This window comes from Diabrotica virgifera, chromosome 1 (genome assembly GCF_917563875.1).
Source record: "Diabrotica virgifera virgifera chromosome 1, PGI_DIABVI_V3a".
Lineage (NCBI taxonomy): Eukaryota > Metazoa > Arthropoda > Insecta > Coleoptera > Chrysomelidae > Diabrotica > Diabrotica virgifera.
This window is the reverse complement of record NC_065443.1, coordinates 150280988-150303751: the sequence shown is the minus strand read 5'-3', so window position 1 is coordinate 150303751 and position 22764 is coordinate 150280988. Positions and strand designations below refer to the sequence as shown.

General features: G+C 33.4%; 1 protein-coding gene across 1 annotated transcript in view; it reads left to right on the top strand.

Annotated features, from left to right (window-relative positions):
* Nucleotides 1-22764, top strand: part of LOC126881180 (G1/S-specific cyclin-D3-like) — a 99666-nt gene that overhangs the window by 60344 nt on the left and 16558 nt on the right. The window contains exon 3 of the mRNA XM_050645269.1: nucleotides 5437-5608. Coding sequence (XP_050501226.1) covers nucleotides 5437-5608 — 172 coding nt within the window. The remainder of the gene's footprint in view (nucleotides 1-5436; nucleotides 5609-22764) is intronic.

Genomic DNA, 22764 nt, shown 5'->3' with positions numbered 1-22764 from the left:
TGATATAAAAAAGTGTTAATTCTGAAAAACGACGAATCCAGTCTTCTTTTATTAGTGTAGCAATGATGTAATTGTTGGAAGCCAGTCTATTCCCTTGTATTTGACACTTCCTTTCGAAAAATGCCGTTATACCGCCGGCGCAGTGACAAGAGGACAAGTTCCACCCAAATATACCTGTTAATTTTAATATAGGTACCTGTTAACGTTGGAATTCCAACCGATTAACAGGTAGGTCAAGTTTTATCCTTCCAAGAATTCACAAATAAGAGGCTGCCGGCCCCACTTCGAGTTTCGGTCTTCGAATCTCATTGTGAAAATTCTTCATGGGATGTTGAGCCGGTCGTTTACTGGGCGATATATAGTCGGCGAGAGCTGCTTTTTGGCCTCACATCTCTCATTTCATGACAGTAATATATCTAACAATAAGGACTTGACGGATACCTTTTGTGTTGTGGCGCCGGAGCACCTTCAAGCGTTACTTTTATGTCTTCTGATAATAAAACATTAATTTGCTGGATACCTTTCGCAGGCCCTTTCTTCACTTCTCGCTTTTTTTTCACCGCGCCCTACAGGGAGAACTGACCACCTATTCGGCTCATTATTCGGATAATGGGCGAAAGAAATCCAGTAAATAACCCATAGAATAAATAGAACATTCATTCATCCAAATTTACTCGATGTAGTGTACTCTATATTTTGACTTTTAATTGAATAATGGTATTTTTATTTCTAGCCGCAAACCTTACCAACATTTTTCTTACTCCGCAACGTATCTTTATTAGTTTGTATGACTTACTTCCGCTAGATGAAATTGTTTGTTGTTTAAACAAGAAAACAAATGTTTGTAAATATGTAGTCATTCGCCATTTTCTTAGTATGTATCTATAAATCTGACTGAATTACGACCAAGTCTAACTGACGCCAAGGAGATGAACCAGAGGATAATCATAATTTGTTCTGGTGGCGCATGTAATTATTATTAGGGGAAATATTTCCAGGAAATATTAAAATTTAAAAATATATGTAGATTAAAAAGATTAAATTTCATAGGCCGTTACATAGACCGATTAAACGTATCGGACCGGGAACTGTTTTTTTTTATTTATAAACATTTTCAATTTCTTTGCAACCTAAAAATGCAGCAGCATTATATTCTAGTTAAAGCAGAGAGTACAGGAAAAGTCTATACCCGTTTCGGGGCTTTTTTGCCCCTCATCAGTAGTCCCATATCCTCTTCTCTCCAATTCAACCAGGTACCTGGATTGTGCATTCCCAGATTGCAAAGAAAGAAATGTCACGGATATCGTAGCGACATCTCCTAAAAAACAAAGTTCTCAATCCAGTAGTACAGAAAACGACAATAAATATCGTTCTCATACCACTAGATTGACAACAGATGGAAACTCTCTGCTTACTACCTCCGCGACTTTCAAAAATTATAAGCCATACGGGTGCCGAGACGAGTTTTTGAAACCGGTATAGACTCTTCCTGCACTCTCCGATTTAACTAGAATATAATGCTGCTTCATTTTCAGGTTGCAAAGAAATCGAAAATGTTTATACATTTTTAATTCATTTAATCTTTTGTGGAGTACTTAGGAAACCTTCTCGTTGGAACTTTACCACGCTGAGCAGATGGGACGTGAATTATTTAAAATTTCCTCATCTTAATGTTCGTCTCGGCACCCTTATATTATGGCTTATAATTTTTGAAAGTCGCGGAGGTAGTAACCAGAGAGTTTTCCATCTGTTGTCAATCTAGTGGTATGAGAACGATATTTATTGTTGTTTTCTGTACTACTCGATTGAGAACTTAGTTTGTTTTTTTTATTCGTATTTTTCAGCAGTTTCTTGAGAGTTTTCATATCAGAGCAGGTTTATAATGTAAAAGGAGTTTAGATCACTATTTCTTTAAGTACTGGCAGTGCTTGGTTAGATGCTATGTTTTATCGACTTTGTTTTATGGAATGGAAGCCTGGACCTTGAATGTGGCATCAATAATTAAAAAACTGGAATCATTTGAGTTGTGAGTGTATAAAAGAATTCTAAAAATATGGACATAACACGTCACAAAGAGGTTCAGAGAAAGATGAATAAAGAAATGGGAGTGTTATACAATAAAAACCAGAAAATTGGAATATCTTGAACATATTACACGTGGCGAGAGATACAACTTGCCCCAACTCATTATGCAGGAAAATATCCAAGGAAAAAAGAAGCATAGGGATAGAATATCATGGCTGTGCTACCTGAGAGAATGGTACATCAAATGAACTTTTTAGAGCAGTCGTATCTAAAGTCCGAATAGCTATAAGCTCTTCAATATATTGGGCAGAGTATATAAGCAAAAGGCTTTTGAATTAAGGTTCTTCTTCTTAGGGTGCCTGTCCGTTCCGAACGTTGAGGATCATTCTGACTACGATGATTTTGTTGGTTGCTATACGTAATAGTTGTGTTGAGGTCTTTTTATACCGTGCTCTCAGATTAGCAAGCCAGGATATTCTTCGTCCTGGGGCCCTTTTTCCTTCAATTTTACCTTGCAAAATGCATTAGAGTAGCTCGTATCTGCCTTGATTTCTCATTATATGTCTTAAGTACTGCAACTTACGGCCCTTCACGATGTTGACCAAATCTGCGGTTGTGTTCATCCTCCGTAGCACTTCTTCATTGGTGACTCTGTCCATCCATGGTATCTTCATGATCATGATCCTTCTGTACAACCATAGCCCGAAAGCCTGAAGTTTTGATAGAATTTAGAATTATTAAGGTTCGCTTTCATATAAATATCTGATAATTCCTACTGATATAACTGAAAAACATGTGTTAATTGTATTACTCTCGAAAACTAAATCAGTACATTTTGAAATCACTCTAATCAGTCAATTGCTGTTTATTTCCGTTAGTGTTCTATTTCCGATTGTTTGTCGAACTTGTAAAAAAGACGATTATAACTGTAAGCTTAATTTGGTATTTCTCAATAACTGTCCATTTAAACATATTTACCTAAATGTCTACTTTAAACAGCTCAGGGAAACCTTTATTTGTCGAACATTATCTTGAAATTGGAGTAAATAAAGATAATATCAACAAAACTGTTTTTCTGTTATATAACTTTAAATATCCAGGTTTAAATCACCCAGAATTTTAAAGTGTTAATTTTTAATACAGATTTGAAAATGTTATCTAACCGCCTCTAATTACTATAACTTTCTGTTGACGGTTATCATGTTTTGTCTTAAAAACGTACATATAAATAGGAAGTACAGTAAAACCCATTTATCTGCAACCGCGAAGAGAAGACACGACAGACGTTCATTGATGTGGTGCAAGTGACCTTCAGAATTTCAGTTATACGTTTAAACAAAATAAGCTATTACTGCATCCCCAAATGTTTCCATTATATTAAAAGATCCAGTCATTTGAAGATTATGCTAATGCTTTAAAAGCTAACCTCATGGTTTACTCGATGTCTTGTGACATCTTGTTTCTCAGCTTTTTCCATTTTCTTTTGTTTGCTGTTATCCTTTTTATTTCATTCCATGGTAAGATATTTTCTTTTAGTTTCTTTTATATTGTTGTTTTCCATATTATGTGGTCTTCCTTTTCTTTTTTTTTCTGGAGCCTTATGTATGCAGAGCCTGCCTAGCAATAATTGTTGCTAGTTCTCTTAATGTATGACCAATTCATCCATTCCTTCCACACTCCATCAAGTTTCGTAATTGAAATTCCTATTTTTCTTCCATCAGTTAACCTTCTTAATTATTTATTTGTGCTTGTATTTCACCATAATATTCTGCATATAAAGCGTTATTATTTGTTCATACACGATTCCAACTTGAGGAACAGTTTCTTGTGATATGTCCACGTTTCTTCTTCAAAAATAAAACTGATTTCCTTTATAAACTGAATTAAAAAACTAGTACATATTGGTAACTCAAAAATAGTAAAATAGTGATTTCAACTTCAAGGTAGAACAACTGTATGAACTTGCTGCCATACTAATAGCGAAATAATACACTGCACTGCTTTTATCTATAGAAATGTTTTACTACAAAATATATTTTCGGCAAGGTATGACATGCGGCACGTCAGTGCTAAAGAGCTAAGATGGGTAGAACAAAGTAATCAAAATCGTTTTGAGCAACTATACAGGGTGTCCCGAAAAGATTGGTCATAAATTATACCACACATTCTGGAGTCAAAAATAGTTCGATTGAACCTAACTTACCTTAGTACAAATGTGCTCATAAAAAAAAGTTACAGCCCTTTGAAGTTACAAAATGAAAATCGATTTTTTTCAATATATCGAAAACTATTAGAGATTTTTTATTGAAAATGGACATGTATCATTCTTATGGCAGGAACATCTTAAAACAACATTATAGTGAAATTTGTCCACCGTATGGGGGTTTTGTTCCCTTAAACCCCCACTCCCCCAACTTTTGTGTACGTTCCAGTTAACTCATTATTGTGGTACCATTAGTTAATCACGTTTTTTTGCCTGTTAGTATTTTTTCGATAAGCCAGTTTTTATCGAGATGCGGCTTTTTTTAAATATATTTACATAAAAAAATTATGGGGGTTTTGTGCCTTTAAACCCCCCAAATGTTTGTGTACGTTCCAATTGAACTATTATTTTGGTACCATTAGTTAAACACAGTGTTTTTAAAACTTTTTTGCCTCTTAGTCTTTTTTTGATAAGTCACCTTTTATCGAGATGTGGCTTCTTTTTCAAAATATACCTAAAAATGTAAATTATAAATAAATTTTCAGTTTATTAACAGGTCTCTATAATCGTACTTAACCATATACAAATATGTGGTGGATTCGACAAATATTCAAAATATCTCAATAAACAGTGGCTTATCGAAAAAGTATTAGGAGGCAAAAAAGTTTTAAAAACATTGTGTTTCACTAATGGTGTGACAATAATAATTTAATTGGAACGTACACAAAAGTTTGGGGGGTTTAAGGGAACAAAACCCCCATAAAATTTTTATGGGGTGCACAAATTTCCTTTAATTTTTATTTAAGATGTTGCTGCCATAGGAATGCCACATGTCCATTTTCAATAAAAAATATCGTAAGAGTTTTCGATATATGGAAAAAAATCCGATTTTCATTTTGTAACTTCAAAGGGCTGTAACTTTTTTTGTGTTCACTATTGTATATAGGTAAGTGAGGTTCAATCAACCTATTTTTGACCCCAGAATCTGTGGTATAATTTATGACCAATCTTTTCGGGACACCCTGTATAATACCAATATAAACTTAACGTAATTCTCAAAGAAATTAATATGCAACTAACATTTACATTATATATTATATCTACATTATATATTATATCTACATTATATATTATATCTACATTTTTGAGAAATAGAAACCTTACTCACCTCTTCTTATCAGTTTTTAATATATTTTTCTTTGTTACAGCGATGGGAACTTCTAGTCTTGAGTCAACTAAAATGGGATATATCCGCCGTAACACCCCACGATTTCCTTAAACACCTTTTCAACAGGCTGCCTCCCTTAGACGAAAAATGGAACATCAGTTACGAGATGGTCCAGAAACATGCCAAAACCCTCATTACCCTTTGTGCCAGAGGTAAGTGTAATAACCTGAAAATAAATCGCTCATCCGAAAGAAGTGTCACAACTAAAAAAAAAAAAAGAATGTGTGTGTACTTTGTACGCACGTAAGAAGTTATACTTCTATTATATGATTTCAACGAAATTAATATACTTTAAACAGTTTATTTATATTTTATTTAACTATTAAACTAATTTTAATACTTACTACTTCTCAAAATTTTTTATTAAAACAGTGCCAAAAATTAAAATAAAAGAATAAAACAGACACAAACAAACACATTGAAAAATGCCACAAATGATTTCTGAACAATGTAGGAAAACATTTTAACTAAATACGTATTTTCTAAAAAAATATATATAATAAACTTACAATCATAAAATGTATAAAAAAATAAAAGTTTTCATTGGGGTTCGAACCCGCTTATCAGCGCAGTTAGTATTGAAATTCATTCACCGTAAACTTTTACCCACGGAGACCATGTGTCATCATGTGCGAAGATCAACTAACTAAACGAATTAAACTTTTGACGGTTCTGAATTTATCCAAATTATTTTGATTTTGAATTGAAATTATTTAGAATTGAAAGAAATATTAGAATACAACAAAACATAGAGTAAGAAAACAATATATTAGGTGAATATTGATAGAAACTTTGATGGTAATCAAATTATGTAAATCAAAGCATTACATACTATTTTAGTAGGTTCTTTTTAAATTTTCCAAATAGGTAGGTCCTATCTATGAAATTTTTTATTAGGATACTGAAACATTTACAATTATTACCTACCTGTCGCTTTTAAAAACTATTCAAAAAGTCATTACAATATTATAAACTTGCATTTTTCTCTGCCATCACAACAATAAAAACTAATATACACAACATTAATTTGTTTATCCAAAATCTCCATATTCAACAATTATTGACAGATGATTTTAACACCCAATCAGATCCCGTATAACGTTTATACCATACTGTCTGTGTGCGCATGCGCGCAGAATTATTAAATTTTACTCTCAATCGCGCCTAAAGAAGTATAACTTCAAAAAACATTAGGGAGTTTTTGTGCACACAAATACGTAAACGTAACGCATCTTTTTGACATATACGCTTGCGCATTAATGGTTGAACTCCCGTATCGCGATACGTATTACCTAAGGTTACGGGCTGGTACGTTAGGTTCATACGCATCCCTATCGAGCCGAAAGTCACCGAATGCACACGAGGATCTTGCCCGATTACCTACCAAATGAACATTTTATCAGCGTACTACCTGTTTATAAACATTTTAAGGTTATATTGGTTTAGTCTATTTGAGTAAAATTATGCTGTGTTTGTACTTGGAAATTGGAGCTTCATAATAGATTTAAAATTTTATTGTTTTTAAGTTGTCTATTAATAAAGCAAAACAAACAAATCTTGTATTAATTTAAGAAATACAGTGATCACCACAATTAATAACTAGATAAACAAATGACCTAGTTTCAGTAAAATTTTCAAATAAATATTACCACACTATTTACATTATACCTACTGGAATTCTGATGTAGGTATACAATAATTTACAACTAAAAAGTAGGTATAAACAAAAATAAAACAATTTTAACCTAAGGAAAAATAATATTTTTATATTTAAATAGAAGCAATTAAAACCATACAATTTCATCATTCATTTATCTTTTTTTTACATTTGTATATTAATTGTATATTGTGTGAACATTGTTTTATTTTTTTAAATGTCAACGGAATTTAAAAATGACTTTACGATTTGCTTTACGTTACGTTAAGGCAGTTACAAAAACTACCTATTCATCCTCTACGACACGTTAGTTGCTTAAAGGATCGTTTAAACACAGCGATAAATCAAACAACTTATCAAGGTCAATCGAGTTGTTGCAACTTATCATTGTGTGTAAACGGTGCATCGCACAACTTATCAAAGTTGGAGTTGGGTTGAAGGTTGTATCGCATTGAATCGCAGCGTCTAAACAGCGTTTCAACTTGTCATCACAACTAGTTGCTGTGACTTATCGTTGTGTTTAAACGACGCTTTAAGCGTCTAAGGAAGCGTTTAAAGCGTCGTTTAAACACAACGATAAGTCACAGCAACTAGTTGTGATGACAAGTTGAAACGCTGTTTAGACGCTGCGATTCAATGCGATACCACCTTCAACCCAACTCCAACTTTGATAAGTTGTGCGATGCACCGTTTACACACAATGATAAGTTGCAACAACTCGATTGACCTTGATAAGTTGTTTGATTTATCGCTGTGTTTAAACGACCCTTATACGGAGATGCGTACGTTACGTAGCAACAAAAACTCCCTATTTATCAGGAGACGAGACAAAATTAGATTTTTAAGATCTTAAAACTGTCAGTTTTAAATGGTAACTGCTCAAAATTTTATATCAAAAACGAAGAATATGGATAAGTGAATGTTTCTAATTGTATAAGAAGCAAAACCACTGATTTAACAAACGAAAAAAGATCAAATTTTTAAGTTATGTCAGTTCTCTTTTAAAATACTGGTCACTTTTTAAAACATTAATGAAACATACCTAAGTAAGACCCTTCTCGAAATACAACGGTTTTCGTGAAAAATAACGATACGTTCATGTCGAACGTCACGGAATAAAAGTCTTCATTTTAGCGACAAAGGAATAATGACACTACCGTCATCTTGACATTACCGTCAAGTTGGAAGTAAACGGCTATGTGATATTTTTCCTGGTAAAAGTATAGAGTAATTTCAGTAATTGGAGTCAATTTAACAGGTAACTGAAATTATGTATTTTTTGAGTTGTCACTTTTCTTCCGAATGAGTGAAATATCGAAAACTGCTTGAAAGAGTGTTGGTAATTTAGATTATATATACATAGTTATCGCCCCGTATATTTGATAAACCAAAATAAAATTTTTTTGCGAGATCCTTTTCTTGGCCTTCCTACGAGAACTGCATATTACAATGGTACGCGGCCTGGTACACAAAGACGAATGGGTTAAAATATATATATAGCCAAGGTCCGCCTGGTTTTCGCAGTGGCGTGAACCATTTCAATACTTTGTACCACCAAAAAACAACCGTCTATTGTAAAATCTACACTAAAGGATGTTAATGACTACCATTTCGTAGAAGCAACGCAGGCCTCTACCTGTTCCTTTGAAAACTAAATAACTGATATTGAAAATCTATTTAAAATGATATTAAAGATTTGCTGCAGCTCTTCTTGTTACATAGTTGTATAGACTGGACTGTCGACTGTCCAAGTTCTTTCTCTTTGAAAATCTGCAAATGTATCTGCAAATTTGCTGGTGAATTGGTGACGTGACGTGCTTACTTTTCACAATGATAAACCTCTAAACTACAATGCTATTTTTAACCCTTTTGATATCTAAGCCATAAGAAAACCATTTAGTTATACTAAAAACTGTGTAGATTGCTTCCCGTGTGACTTATCAATCTTATGTAATTATTTATTTATACTTCCGTATCTAACGTGGTTAACGCGGTCAACCTATTTTTTACAGATACTAAATAATATATCTGAATGAAAGTGATAGACAAGGTCTGATAATGAATGAACTATTAGCAACTATTAGTATTTCCTATTTCTTTAATAAATTGTACCTACTTAGTTGTAGTAGCTTCATACTGTTTGATTAGCCAATACTTGGTTTCTCAGAAAATAAAAACAACTTAAATCATCCAAGATTATAGTACATAATATACTCATTTACATTTGAAGATCCTTCAAGCCTTTTGAATTTTCCGTGCTGATGTTATTTCTCATTTGGTGTTTATTACTACAAAACTTTTTCACGCGTTCTTTCTTCTTATGCTAGGTACTCAATGAAGGTTGTCAAAATCTCAGTGAATGCGAGTCCAAACCAGTCCAATCTCTTATATTTTTCAACCGCGAATGTTTGTGCCTACCGTCTCCGGTCTTCTATTTTCTGTTTGATAATTAACTACAAAAACGTTGCTCTACTGTTACTTATCCCATGTATGAAGTTTTTCTCTTTTCTACGTTAAAAATCAACTATTCCTGTGAAGAACCTCATTGTGTAGGTAGAGTGTAGATGATCAGGGTATCTTTAAAGAGTCTTCTATTAATCCACATTTCAAAGGTCTTTTTCTAATGATCCGAACAGGATCATTTAGGTCATGTTCTATATCTTATTATAAATAACCAATTTACATATAGTCGGTTCGCTAAACTCAGACGCAAATTGCTAATGATTTTAGTACGTAACTTTTTTGTTTTTTGCCAATTTTGACAAAATTTGCAAAATTACTAAATACATATTTAGTAATTATTAACTATTTAGTAATTATTTTTTTGGCAATTTTATCAAATTGGCAAAATTACTAGCTTAAATCATTAGCCAGTTAAGTCTGAGTTTAGCGAACGGACTATACCTACAAATTACATACATAAAAATTTACCTAGTATGACGGGTTTTGTTTTTTTTTGCTATCATTTTAACCTCACGTCTACATTGAAAAATATGGCTATCACCTTTACCTTGTCGATCTCAATCTGTATTTTATCTTTTCACTTGCAGAAAAAAAAAACAGAAAAAGCATTCAAATGAATAAAACATATATCCTGGATCTTTCACGGTTTAAAATAAATATAAAAGTTCTATTCATACACATTTTGAATCATATTGTGAGTTTTGTCTGCTGGTAAATAATTTCTTTTTTATACCAATAAACTATCAAGATAAAAAATCCCCAACGAGGTACCTCTTTTGGAGTAAATTTCACTGTCTAATTTAGTAACAACATCTACAAAAAAGTTTTTAAACATTAAAAACCACCTAATAAAACAGTTTCATTGTCAAGTCTATGTAACTGTCTGTGCAGAATAATTTAGAGATTAGATAATTGACATTGAACCGAAACGAACTAACAATAGTGTAACGACCCGGGATAAGGACAACGAAAAAGCAAGTGCGAGAAATGGAGTGGGAGTGCGAGAGAGAGAGAGAGAGAGAGAGAGAAAGATATCTTCGATGCGGAAAAAGATGTAGACTGATTTAAACCGGTCAAATAAACAAAATATATATGTACTACGCAGTGTTGTGCACCGTCATTTACCTAATATAACACATATTTGTCACAATTTAGCGATATAAATTCATCATGTCATATTTTAAACAATTTCAGAGTTTCCGTGTACAGCAATGACAAGACCAAAACAACCTTTGGACCCAAATCTCACAGCAAAAAAATACTTAGGTACTTAAAAAGTGTATAACTCCTTAACCTTAAGATGTACATACAAAGTGTACCTATATCACCGGTCCGGAATAAGAATGACGTAACTGCAAATTTTGTCAATTCCTGTTTATTGCGTAATTAACTTCTAAAATAATGTGTACATATGATACAAAAGCGACAGAACTGTATGTGCTGAGCCACTACAGGGTAGTTATTGAAATGCGCACAATTTTAGACCTCGTTTCAGATGAATAATGACTCAACTGTAAATAGGGTTGAAAACGGGGGGATTAAATTAAGATAATGAAATTCGAACCAATAAGGATAAGGATAAAACTAAAAGCCATCATTGTAAGAATAAACGCCATACTGATGCTCCGGACGGTTATTCTTTATTTAATCTTTATTTTAAATATTTAAAAATTTTAGATGAACAACGACGCAACTGATAGGAATTGTTGAAAATGGGGGCTTAAATTAAGATAATGAATTCGAACCAATAGGGATATAAAAGCCATCATTGTAAGAATAAACGCCATACCGATGCTCCTGGAATGTTACTCCTCATTTAATTCCTATTTTAAATATTTAAAAATCGTTTTTTTGCTCTCCTGAGAAATTTGGCTTTTTGCAGTTACGTCATTCTTCTTACGGAGCAGTGATATGATTATAGGGAAGCAGTTAGTGTGCACCACCTTTGCTTATTATTTTTGCTGATTAAACTTCTAATTCAAACTTTCTTTCAGCAGCTTTCTATCTATTTTCGTCATCAAAGCTTTGTTCAGCTTCTTTTGCGATTTTTCCATCAGCCTGTTGTTAGCATAAAATGGTTCATAGTTCATGAACTGTGTTTATGCATCTTTTTGTTGTTGACTAACATTGTCAAGTTTGTCTTTGTCAAGATTAGTTCGTTTAATTTAACAAATCAAACAGATGCAATCAGTTTGAAGGCATATACTATATTTAAGACATAATTAAAAAACAACTCGCAGATATTCTCTTTCTCCCAAAAGTTCCATATTTGGTGAAAATCTGGATTTTTCGACATAATAAAATTAAAGGTCTCTAGCCAATCTCAACCAACCAAAATGTTTTTGAATACATTTGATGGAGTAAAATAGAATTAAGTATTTGATAATATAGCATAAAGATAACAAAGCCACAATATGATTATATTACAAAATGACGACTGATAAAGTACGTAACCGATGTATTATTTTACATATTAGTAAATTATAACGGATTTAAAATGTAAAACCTGCATCGACACAATGTACAAAAGTAAACACATAAAATTAAAAACGAGTAAAAATTATTTTTCTCGGAGTATGAAATGAATGATCTGGTTCGTCTTCCCGTCCGGTCGTCCCCGCCTATGGATCTCAAGAAGACCGGCGAATACCACACAACATAACACAACCTAAGTGTGGCCCCCGGAGCCCCAATGAAACTCTCGTTTTCGTTGGTTCAGGTTCCCACACTGAGTGTGCCGACTTGTCTGACTCTAGTCTGCTTATTTGCGACCGTTGGCGTATTTTTCAGATGAGGTCGATTTGCGGCATCAGCGCAGTAACGGACTCGGTAATTTCACTTTTCAATTGAAAGTACGGAAGTTCGGTTAATTTCTTCAGGAAATAGCAATTTGTTCCATGGCTTTTAGGCCATAATTCCATGGACGATAATTTAAAATTATGTTCGTTTTTGACTGTTTTATTTTTTAAGTTTTCATAAGACATATTTTGTCAGTCCGTCCTAAATATCAATTGTCAGGTTTTTCTACACAGAATAACGAAAAAATTTGTCAAGTGGACTTCGATTCTTCGATATTTTATAATGACTGAAGTTTATTTTTAATATATCTTGCAAGTAACTTCTCTATCTAACCAGCCCTAAACATCTATCCGTGGACATAGGCCTCCTCTTCCTTTTTCCATACCTCTCTAACTTGGGAATTTTGCATCCATTTTGATCCGGCGTGTTTCTTCAGGATATTGAACCATCGCATTTGTGGCTTTCCCCTTTTTCATTTGTGGTTCCACGGTCTCCAATGTGTAATCATCTTTTAGCCTTTTGCCTTAGGGTAAGTTCGGCGAACTTCTATTTAAGCTTTGCTACTTGGGTTAAGACATCTTTTACTTTTGTTTTGTTACGGATCCATTCGTTTCCTTTCCTGTCTGTTAGTTTAATGTTCATTTGTTATTTGTCTTTCTTTGGAAGTAACTTACTATGACTATTACAATAAATTTGAATGAATACTTTTTACGAGTTTCACTTTTTAATTTCGGTTAAGTCATTCTTATTATATATTTCTCTTTTAGACTGTGATATGGTTTGTAGATTTTCAAAGCTTACCTGTTTGTATGAGAAAAACACTAAAATGTATCTACACCCCGCCATTGCAAAAAATGTCTTACAAGAGTCGTAAATTTAATTTAAAAAAATGCAGTTAGAAGTTACCAAGCTAAATCCAAGCAAGCAAGCAAACAATAGTGATTTAACCCAGCCTGAGAGTGAGAGACTTGCTCACCCCGTGAGAATGCCATTCAGGTGATACAATTCATTGGGGCGAGGGAGATTAACTCATGTAAGCAGACATCACTCCACCCCGCTCCAATGCACTAGACCAGAGGTCGGCAACGCGGCGCCCTTCAATAATTTTAATGCGCCCTTAAACTATTGTTAATTTAGACAAGAAATTCAAAACGTATATTTGTTATACGTTTATATTTATATATTTGTTAGGTCAAAAAAGAGTTGGCGCCCGCCATGAATTTTTAATTTAGTATTTCACTCTTTACATTAAAAACGTTGCCGACCTCTGCACTAGACCATCCACTTCCCCCCGATAGCACTCAATCAGCAAAGTGCTTATCACATGGGAGCCCTGAGTACACGGACTCACCACATGAAATCCTACCCCGATCAATGCAAGCCAGCGTGAGGTGCTCTATTCCCGCTATCTCTAGTGACTTATGTTCGATCTGTATTGCTTGCTCAGGCGCTGAGTTCCCGCTCTGGACTACGTCCAGTTCGGTGACTCGGCGCTCAAGGATGTGGGCCCCTCTTGCCCGTTTTTGGGTTTTGTTAGTATTTTTTTGTGGCTTGCGCCTATTGTTAATGTTTTATTGATTTTTTTGGTGGCCGAAACCGTTTTTTGTAGGCTAAATCCATAAATAGGTATTGTTAGAATCAATGTTTACCGACATGTCATAACGGTATTCTATTAATATACATATATCGTTGGTTTGGAAGAAGAACGTTACAAGTCGAAAAGTTCTATTTTCAGGAGCGACGTTTTAAAATTTTAATGTGCTAGTTTTCATTATAATTTTGGTAAGGTAAAAAATAAGAGGTAAAATCTTTTACAATATTAAAGAGCCCATTATTATCCTTTAAATATAAATAGAAAGACCTTTCTTGTTCTCACCTTTCTACCTGTAATTAGCATTTGTAACAGTTTTTCCCAAAATTTGTTAAAATGTTACTGTATTGCTCATAATTAATAATTCTATATAAACGCACATACCCTGTAAGGAATAGGTACTTACCTAAGACCAGTGCTGTTTTTGTAACAATATAGGTTCCGGTACGCAATTTTCCGGGGGTCTGGGAACTGTTCATAAGGGGGTCCGCCTCCGGAAAAACTTTTTAAATTTAGCCTCAATAAGGGCGTTTTAAAGCTATTTGGAAGCAAGGAAAAAATTCATAAATTTGTCTACAATTTTGTTGTTTTTTTTTATTTTTTGTCCCAAGAGGTACCGGTACGGCGCTCCGGCACGTACTGTCACAAAAACAGCACTACCTAAGACGAAATGTTAAATACAAAATCCCCAAAAAAATACGTTCCTTTTTTAACTTGTAACACTATTCTCCAAAAAAACACGTGGTAACTTCCAGAACAACTGAAACACAACTATATTACGACGCTCTTCCATAAAATGTAATGCATGGGTTTGACAAAGTCAAACTGTTATGAGTCGCCATCTAGCGGTAATTACATGAGTGCAACTTCTGACAATTTTTCCCATAATAAAGTTTAACATTTAGAGTTGGTTAGAGGGTAAACCTCAAAAATGGCAATTTTTGAGTTGTAGCGTTCTTCTTCCAAACCGACAATATCTTTTTATATATTATGATGATCATGTTTGATTATGATTTCAAGAATATTTTTATTATTATATTAACAATTTTATTACATCTTTAGTTGAGTATACATTTCCTAAACTACTACTAGAATTTCTACAGTTTTTTTGAAGGAACCAATATTAATATTACAGGATACTACAACAATTATTGGCAAAAAACTGGCCTAAGGAAATTTTCTAATTGTTCTGTGTTCAATGATGTTTGTTCTGTTGAGTAAATTCAGATGTTAAAATCAGATGAAAGTAACTTATAGATAAAGGGCTGAATAATAATTTTTTTATTTCATAAAAAAATATTCATACTTTCGAAAACCTACATGACAAAAACAAACAAATCGGCATGATATTTATGTTTCGTGGAAGTTATCAATACGCAAGAGAGATACCTCTAGGAAGAATTAAAACAATCTAAAAATATCTACCAGAACAACACAATAAAAGTAAAAGTATGTAGAAGAACTAACGGACCCAATTAAAGATGACAATGGGACAAGACGGGGGGGGGGGGGGGGGGGGGGATTCCCGTAAACCTAATCAAGGATAAAATAATAAAAAAGCAAGAACTAGAAATGGATGCCAAATGGGAGAAACACTTAAAAATAATCTGCTATGCAGACGATGCCATACTAATCTCTCAAAGTGTTATCTATCTAGGCATCACACTATCTAACTAGAGAAAACTCGAAACAGAAGTGGAAGACCAAGTGAATATGTAGAGCAAACAAAGCCGAAGGTTGCCTGAATGAAACAATATGGAGAAATAAAAATATCGGAAAAGAAATGAAAGACAGATTTTACAAAACAGTCATCAGACCAATAATGACATACGCGGCAGAAACACAACCTGACACAAACAAGACAAAACGAATGCTAGAAACAGCAGAGATAAAAATCCTTTGAAAAATCTATGGTAAAACACTATCAGACAGAGCTAGAAATACAGATATACGACGGAGATGCAAGGTGACGAACATTAACAATTGCGTAAGAAACAGAAGAATAGAATGGAACTACTACATCAGCCGAATGGAACAAATAGAGTAGTAAGGACGACGGAAGACAATTCCCCAATAGGCAGATCAATGTGAAGACCACGAAAACGATGGAACGACAAAAAAGAAGAATAGTTTTCCTTTTTCCGTGGACAATCAGTTTCACAATTAATAATTTTTAGTTTTACGTGTTTCTTTGTCGAATTGTAAACTTTTCTAGGGATTTCTGAATACATTTTCGCCAGTAGAATAATAAGCTTGTTGACAATGAAATAGGTCAAAGTAATTATTACTTATCTGGAGAATATTGTGCATCTTGTAGTAGCAAATCCAGTCCTGTCGGAGATATGTCGGCGGCGAAGTATTGCAGCTTACGCTTTACAATACAGACCGAAACTATAGAACATGGTCAAGGATGACATCAGATGTTTATTGTTCGCGTCTTTAGATATTCATTCTTTCGGATATGATTGCGATCTGAATGAGCGTCTTGTGGGAGTTTTTGAGATATTAGGGTCATAAGCCACTTCCGTCGCACAACGGAGATGTTTAGATTATATTTTCAACAAGTTTTTTGCACTGCGTCGGCAAATCCTTTTTCAGCTTATGATCTAATTTTAGAACTGGGGTTTTTATTTTTGTTTTAATGTTGTTTAGATGTCGCTCGAGTGTCTTATCTATTTAAACAAAAATACATGCAGACAGAATTCTTGACTTGAACACACAGCAACCTTCTACAACTCTATTTAGCAGATAAAGAGCTTCTGAATATTCTGAAAAGGAAGAGATTACAAGCATTATTTAGATTATTTGCTAAAAATATGAAATTCGAAAACAACAGATCATAAAAATGTGACAATAACAATATAAAATACGCTATTGTTGTTATATAAACTTGTTCACAAGGCCTTGACACAAGTACCCATTCGATAATAATGCACATAATTTTGGAAATATTAACTGCTATAATATACACCTACGTCTTACACAACCATTCTTCTAATAAACTAAAACGATGAAACAAGAGTACTTACCCCAAATTAAAGCAAATAATGAAACCAGAGGAAAAAGAATGGGTTAAAAGCTAAAACCAGATCAGCTGTACCAAAGGCAAATCCCAAACTTCATAGGTAAACTAAAAGATCATCAATGAGACGTTTAATATTTGAATTTTCTTAATCTTTTCTGAATTTCTTTTGAATCTTTATATTCATTAAGGTCCTCAAAGCAACAGTGGCCTAAGCCACAAATTGAGCATTTTTAGATTAATATTAGATTAATATGTAGGTACGTATATCAATTAATATGTAATTTTAAGATTAATACGTATATCAATAAAAGCAGCAACATTAAATCTTCGGATTAACAGGGGCCTACACAACCTACCTCTATATGTGCTAATTTTTAGCGCTATCCCAAAGATTGTATTTATCTCAAGACTTCGTTTTTGGGCTTAGGCCACTGTTATTGCTTTGATAGCCTCAATTATTAAAACATCAACCTTAGATTATTTGATGCCTGTGTGATTATTTTGATTTTACACTTACAATCAACTAGTGTGTAATCTGCAATTAAACAAACATAACTTTATTACCCTTTAAGACTCATTCGCCAAAATGTTAATTATATTAAAATCCTAAAGGAAAAAATGTAAGATATTCAATGAAGTTTAGTGTCTAGATATTTGGGTAGTTAATTAGAAAAAGAGTCACATAAGTGCCAGAGATTAATGAATATCACCTGAACTAAGAAGAAGAGCAAGAGAAATATGAAGAGATATAAAAGGGAAGAGAGCAGTAAAGCCTAGACAAGGATTCAGATCTAATTTAAATAAATAGTTATGTAAAGTAGCTTCAAAGATTACAATAACACGAATTTTCAATCTCACGAGCTAAGTCAGAGACTAAAGATTTACATTAAAAACTTGGTATTTTTCAATGATTTAGACAGGGGTGGCCAAACTGCGGCTCGCGAGCCACATGCGGCTCTTTGAAGGATTACTTGTGGCTCTCGATTGTACCCGAGTTATTTTTCAATTTTGTATTAGATATGATTTAAAAAAATTCGATTGGAAATGATTCGATTCGATGATTTAAAAATCGTTCCATAATATGTGTTTCAAAATGTCTTTTAATTTACTGACAACAAACATGAAAGACTTTGTAACAAATTCCATTTCCATCCAAGATAAGAATGATATGACACATCGAAAACTGCGCTAACGAACATTACATAAGAGTGGCGCAAGTCAGTAATCAACCGAATCCAGACCGATTTTTGTATAACTCTTGCTACAGATGTAATTTGTATTAGGTACACATTTTGCATTTAAGTCATTTTACTCGACTTAGAAAAAAATTTTTACCATATTATACTAGAAAAACTTAACCGAGTAGGTATATCAAAAAGCCGGAAGGAATATTGACCGAACTCCAAAATAGATTTGAAGACTTAAAATATGTTAAATCGTCTCTTCATTTTTTTCCGAATTCATTTGAAATGAACATAGTTCATAAGGTGAATTTTTTATTATTACCAATATATGACCCAAACAACATCTGGAGAATTAAAATTAATAGAGACGCAAGAAGATCAAGCTCGAAAATAAAACTATAAGTCGACGCCGAATACCGAATTTTGGAAATTTGTACCAGAATCCAAGGAGGTACCCTAAAAAGAATGCTTGTCGAATTATTTCCATATTAGGAACAACGTACTTGTGTGGACCATTTTATTCCATTTTATAATTCGTGAAATCCTAACACCGATCAATATTACCTAACCAGCATCTAAAAGAATTACTGAGAAGTCACATATTAATCACCAAATTCTAAAGAATTATCAAAAGAAGGAAAACAAAAATGTAATTAAGTTTAAATATTTCGTAATTGTATTTCGGTTTTCAGTAAGTAAAAGTTCTGTTAAAAAAATTGTAAATACCTTCTATACATAGATACTTTTTGAATAAGTATTTTATTGCGGCTCGCGAAAAACTTCAACTTGTGAAAAGTGGCTCGGACTATTAAGAAGCTTGGCCACCCCTTTAGTATTTATGTCAGACTCTTGAGTATATTGTGTTCTGTCTATCGAATTCATTAATTCACCGCTTTTTTCTCGCTTTTGTCCACCGTTTTTCTATCATTGTGTTAACTACTGTACAGATTTTGTGAACATTTGTGATTATTTGAAAATTGAACATACACTAGGATTCATTTAAATTAAAAGCTCCAACGGGTTTTTAGCCCACACCGAATTTTTTCAAAAATGGTGAAGGAACCGGTTTTAGTTATGATCGGTAAAACCGTATTATAAGAATCCGCTATATTGATTGTTAACAGTATTTTCATGCTTATAATACGTTGGTCTCCATGCTGTTGGAATAAAACAGTCGATATAAAATTTATGTCAAAAAGTAAATAAATTAATCTGGATTCCTCAAGGATTATACTATTCAACGTATATTCTTAAAAATATAAAATACTTAAAGCTATATTATGTACTTGTCCCGAATATCTAAGCTATATTATGTACTTGTCCCGAATATCTAATCAAAAATCGGTAAAGAAAAGTCACCAATGAAAATAAAACGGCTCTAGGTAGTCTATTCCACGAATATACGACCGTTTTTGGATTATCGCGACAATGAATATTTTAGTGTGCAACATTCTTCTTCTTCTTGTAGTGCGTATCCGTTTCGGATGTTGGCGACCATCATGGCAATCTGTACTTTGCACACTGCTGATCGAAAAAGATTTGTACTGGTTGTGTTGAACCACGTACGTAGATTTTTCAGCCAGAAAATACTTTGCCTTCCTGGTCCTCGCTTTCCTTCTACTTTTCCCTGCAAGATTAGTTGCAGCAGTCTATATATTTCACTGTGCAACATAAGATGTTTGAAAGTAGGTATATTGCTCTAAGAATTATTCCGATAAACAAAAATGTAATTTGTAATTTACTTTCGTGCTTCATATTTTGCACAGTAAAATATTCATTGCCGCGATAATCCAAAACAGTCGTATATTCGTGGAATATACGATAAACGATATACATTCATCACCATATAGATAAGGTTTATGGATGCCCAGATAAACGCCACGCAACCACCATAGGAGAGAAACCAAAATTCTATTACTAAAACTAGGTGGAATCATATTTGCTTTGTGACCACGATCTCAAAAATGGCAAGTGCAATGTACCGATTTTTGGAAAATATTATGCTTTCTATTCCATAATAGAATTCTATTCCGTAATAGAATAGAAGTATATGAATTCCATAATGAGGACGACGAAAAAGAAATGCTTGGAACAATCAAATGAAAATTATTAGTCCGTTTAGACATGGTTAGACATTGGTATCTTACATATTCCAAAAACGTTTTAAATTGTTTATATTATACAATCTCAACCAAAAGTAATATCAGATTATTCCTAGATCGAAAACTGATTTATTCTTCTTCTTTTTGTATAGACATTACTCTGTCTGGTTTTCAATGTGCCTCCAGTAAGTCGTCATTCGATCGTTTTCGAGGTCTTCCCACTGATCGTCTTCCTATTGGGGAACCGTCTCTCGCCGTCGTTCCTACTCTATTTGTTGTCATTCGGCTTATGCGGTCGTTCCATTCTACTTTTCTGTTTTTTACCCAGTTATTAGTGTTATTCGCCTTGAATCTCCGTCGTATATCTGTACTTCTAGCTCTATCCAATAATCTCTTACCATCGATTTTTCGAAAGGTTTTCATCTCCGCTGTTTCTAGCAATCTTTTTGTCCTCTCTGTCAGGTCGTGTTTCTACCGCGTATGTCATTATTGGTCTGATGACTGTTTTGGTAAATTCTGCCTCTCATTTTTTTCCGATATTTTTTATTTCTCTATCTATATTGTGTCATTCAGGCAACCTGTGACTCTGTTTGCTTTATTCACTTGATCTTCCACTTCCGTTTTGAGCTTTCCGTAGCTAGATAGTGTGATGCCTAGATATTTAAACTCCATTTCCAGACTTGTTCTATTATCTGACCTTCAGCTCTAATTTACATCTTATTATAATTGCTATTGTAACCATGCATTTGGTCTTCTAGGGGAAATTAACATGTAAAATTTTCTAGCGGTTATATTAAATTGGTGCAGCATACGTTGTAAATTATTATCTTCACTTTATCACTTTGAGAGATTAGTATTGAGTCGTCAACATAGTGAACATAGCTGATTGTTTTAAGCTTTTTTTCTGCCATTCGGTATCAATTTTTCTTTCATCAAATTCCAGGCTTTAAACCACTTCGAACAAATTTGAACTTACATACATAGAACGATTAAATAAAAATCAGTGATTGTACCTACCAACAAAATTTTGTACTCCTACTAATCTATTTACAAATATTTCAAATAGCTACCGTATAATTTTAAGTTTGAAAAGTAAATGTATCCTAAAATCACCCATATTTTCTTTCTCTCTTTAACCATACACTTTATCAACCGACAAAAGTATTCGCTGGCAGCTGAAATTTGCGTTCATTTACATATCACTTATTATGCCTATATATAGAACTTTATTAAAAATATAATTAGTAGAAAGAATTCAATACCAAAGCCTATTGTCTTCAGTCTTTAGCAAAACGAAAACTGTAACTTTAGGAATGCTGTGGGTGTTAGTATTCTTGCAGAATCGTGGACAATTGCACATAATTTCAAAAAATAATCTGTGAACCCTTCTGGAAAGTTACATTTTCAAAAATATTTTCTTGGTCACTCCTTTTCATTAATATTTTGCTGTAGTTTTTTACATACAGAGTATGGAACAGGGTCTTCATCGTACTTTCAGTACGATGAAGACCTTGTTCTTGTTTTCAGTTTGTCTTTCACAGCACTTTTAGGCTAGTAGTTTTTAGGCTTGGAAAATTTTTCCATTCATCAGATTTCTATCACATCTTTTTTCTAATCTTTTTTTTTACTGTTTTATTGATTTTTTTAGGACAATTTTTAGCCTTGGCGATAATTTTCTGCAATCATCAGATTTTCTATTTGGTACGTTTTTTTCCACTGTTTTCTTGATGTTTCATTTTCCCTACTATCTGATTTTCTCTAGCGTGCGTCTTTGTGTAGTTTAATCTTGAATTATTTTTAAGGTTCGTATTACTTTTAGATTATTTACTTGAACATGCTTTCTTGTTTTATGCTCCTTCAATGGGTTCTAATATTTTTTCTCTTCCGCATTTCTTTGCATTTTTGTTTGAGTTCATTTATTCACCCTAACCTTTTTTACTGGTTTCTTTGAAATACTATGTTTTTCTCCATCCCTTCATCTAAGTGATGTATATCTCTCTTTTCTCTGTCCTTTCATTCAAGTGATGTATTTAGAGTAAATCGCATACAGCTTTATGATATCAAAATCGTTCTTCATGTTCATCTAAACCTGTCTTATATCATTTAAATTTATATATTGTTTTTACTACCGTTTACCATATTTTCTTCATTCATCATTTGAAAATATTATTTACCAAAATAAACTTGGCAGAATATTGGACAGTACCATCCTACATAATGTATTTAGATTAAAAAAACTGGCATTAAAAAAGTTTAACTCTTGTGCAGTTGAGGGTGCATCCATACCGGCACCACATAACAAAGTTTATTGGTCTGTTATGGTACAGACTCTTGAGCGCCAATTCACACGGTATCTCCATCTCTGTCCGTTTCAGTGCCTGGTAAACATTATGCGGGTGGCCCCGCCTGAACCGTCCCCAGCCCGCCCTGATTTTGTTCAAAACAATTCAGATCGCCTTTCCTTCATGCCCATTTCATTCATCGAAT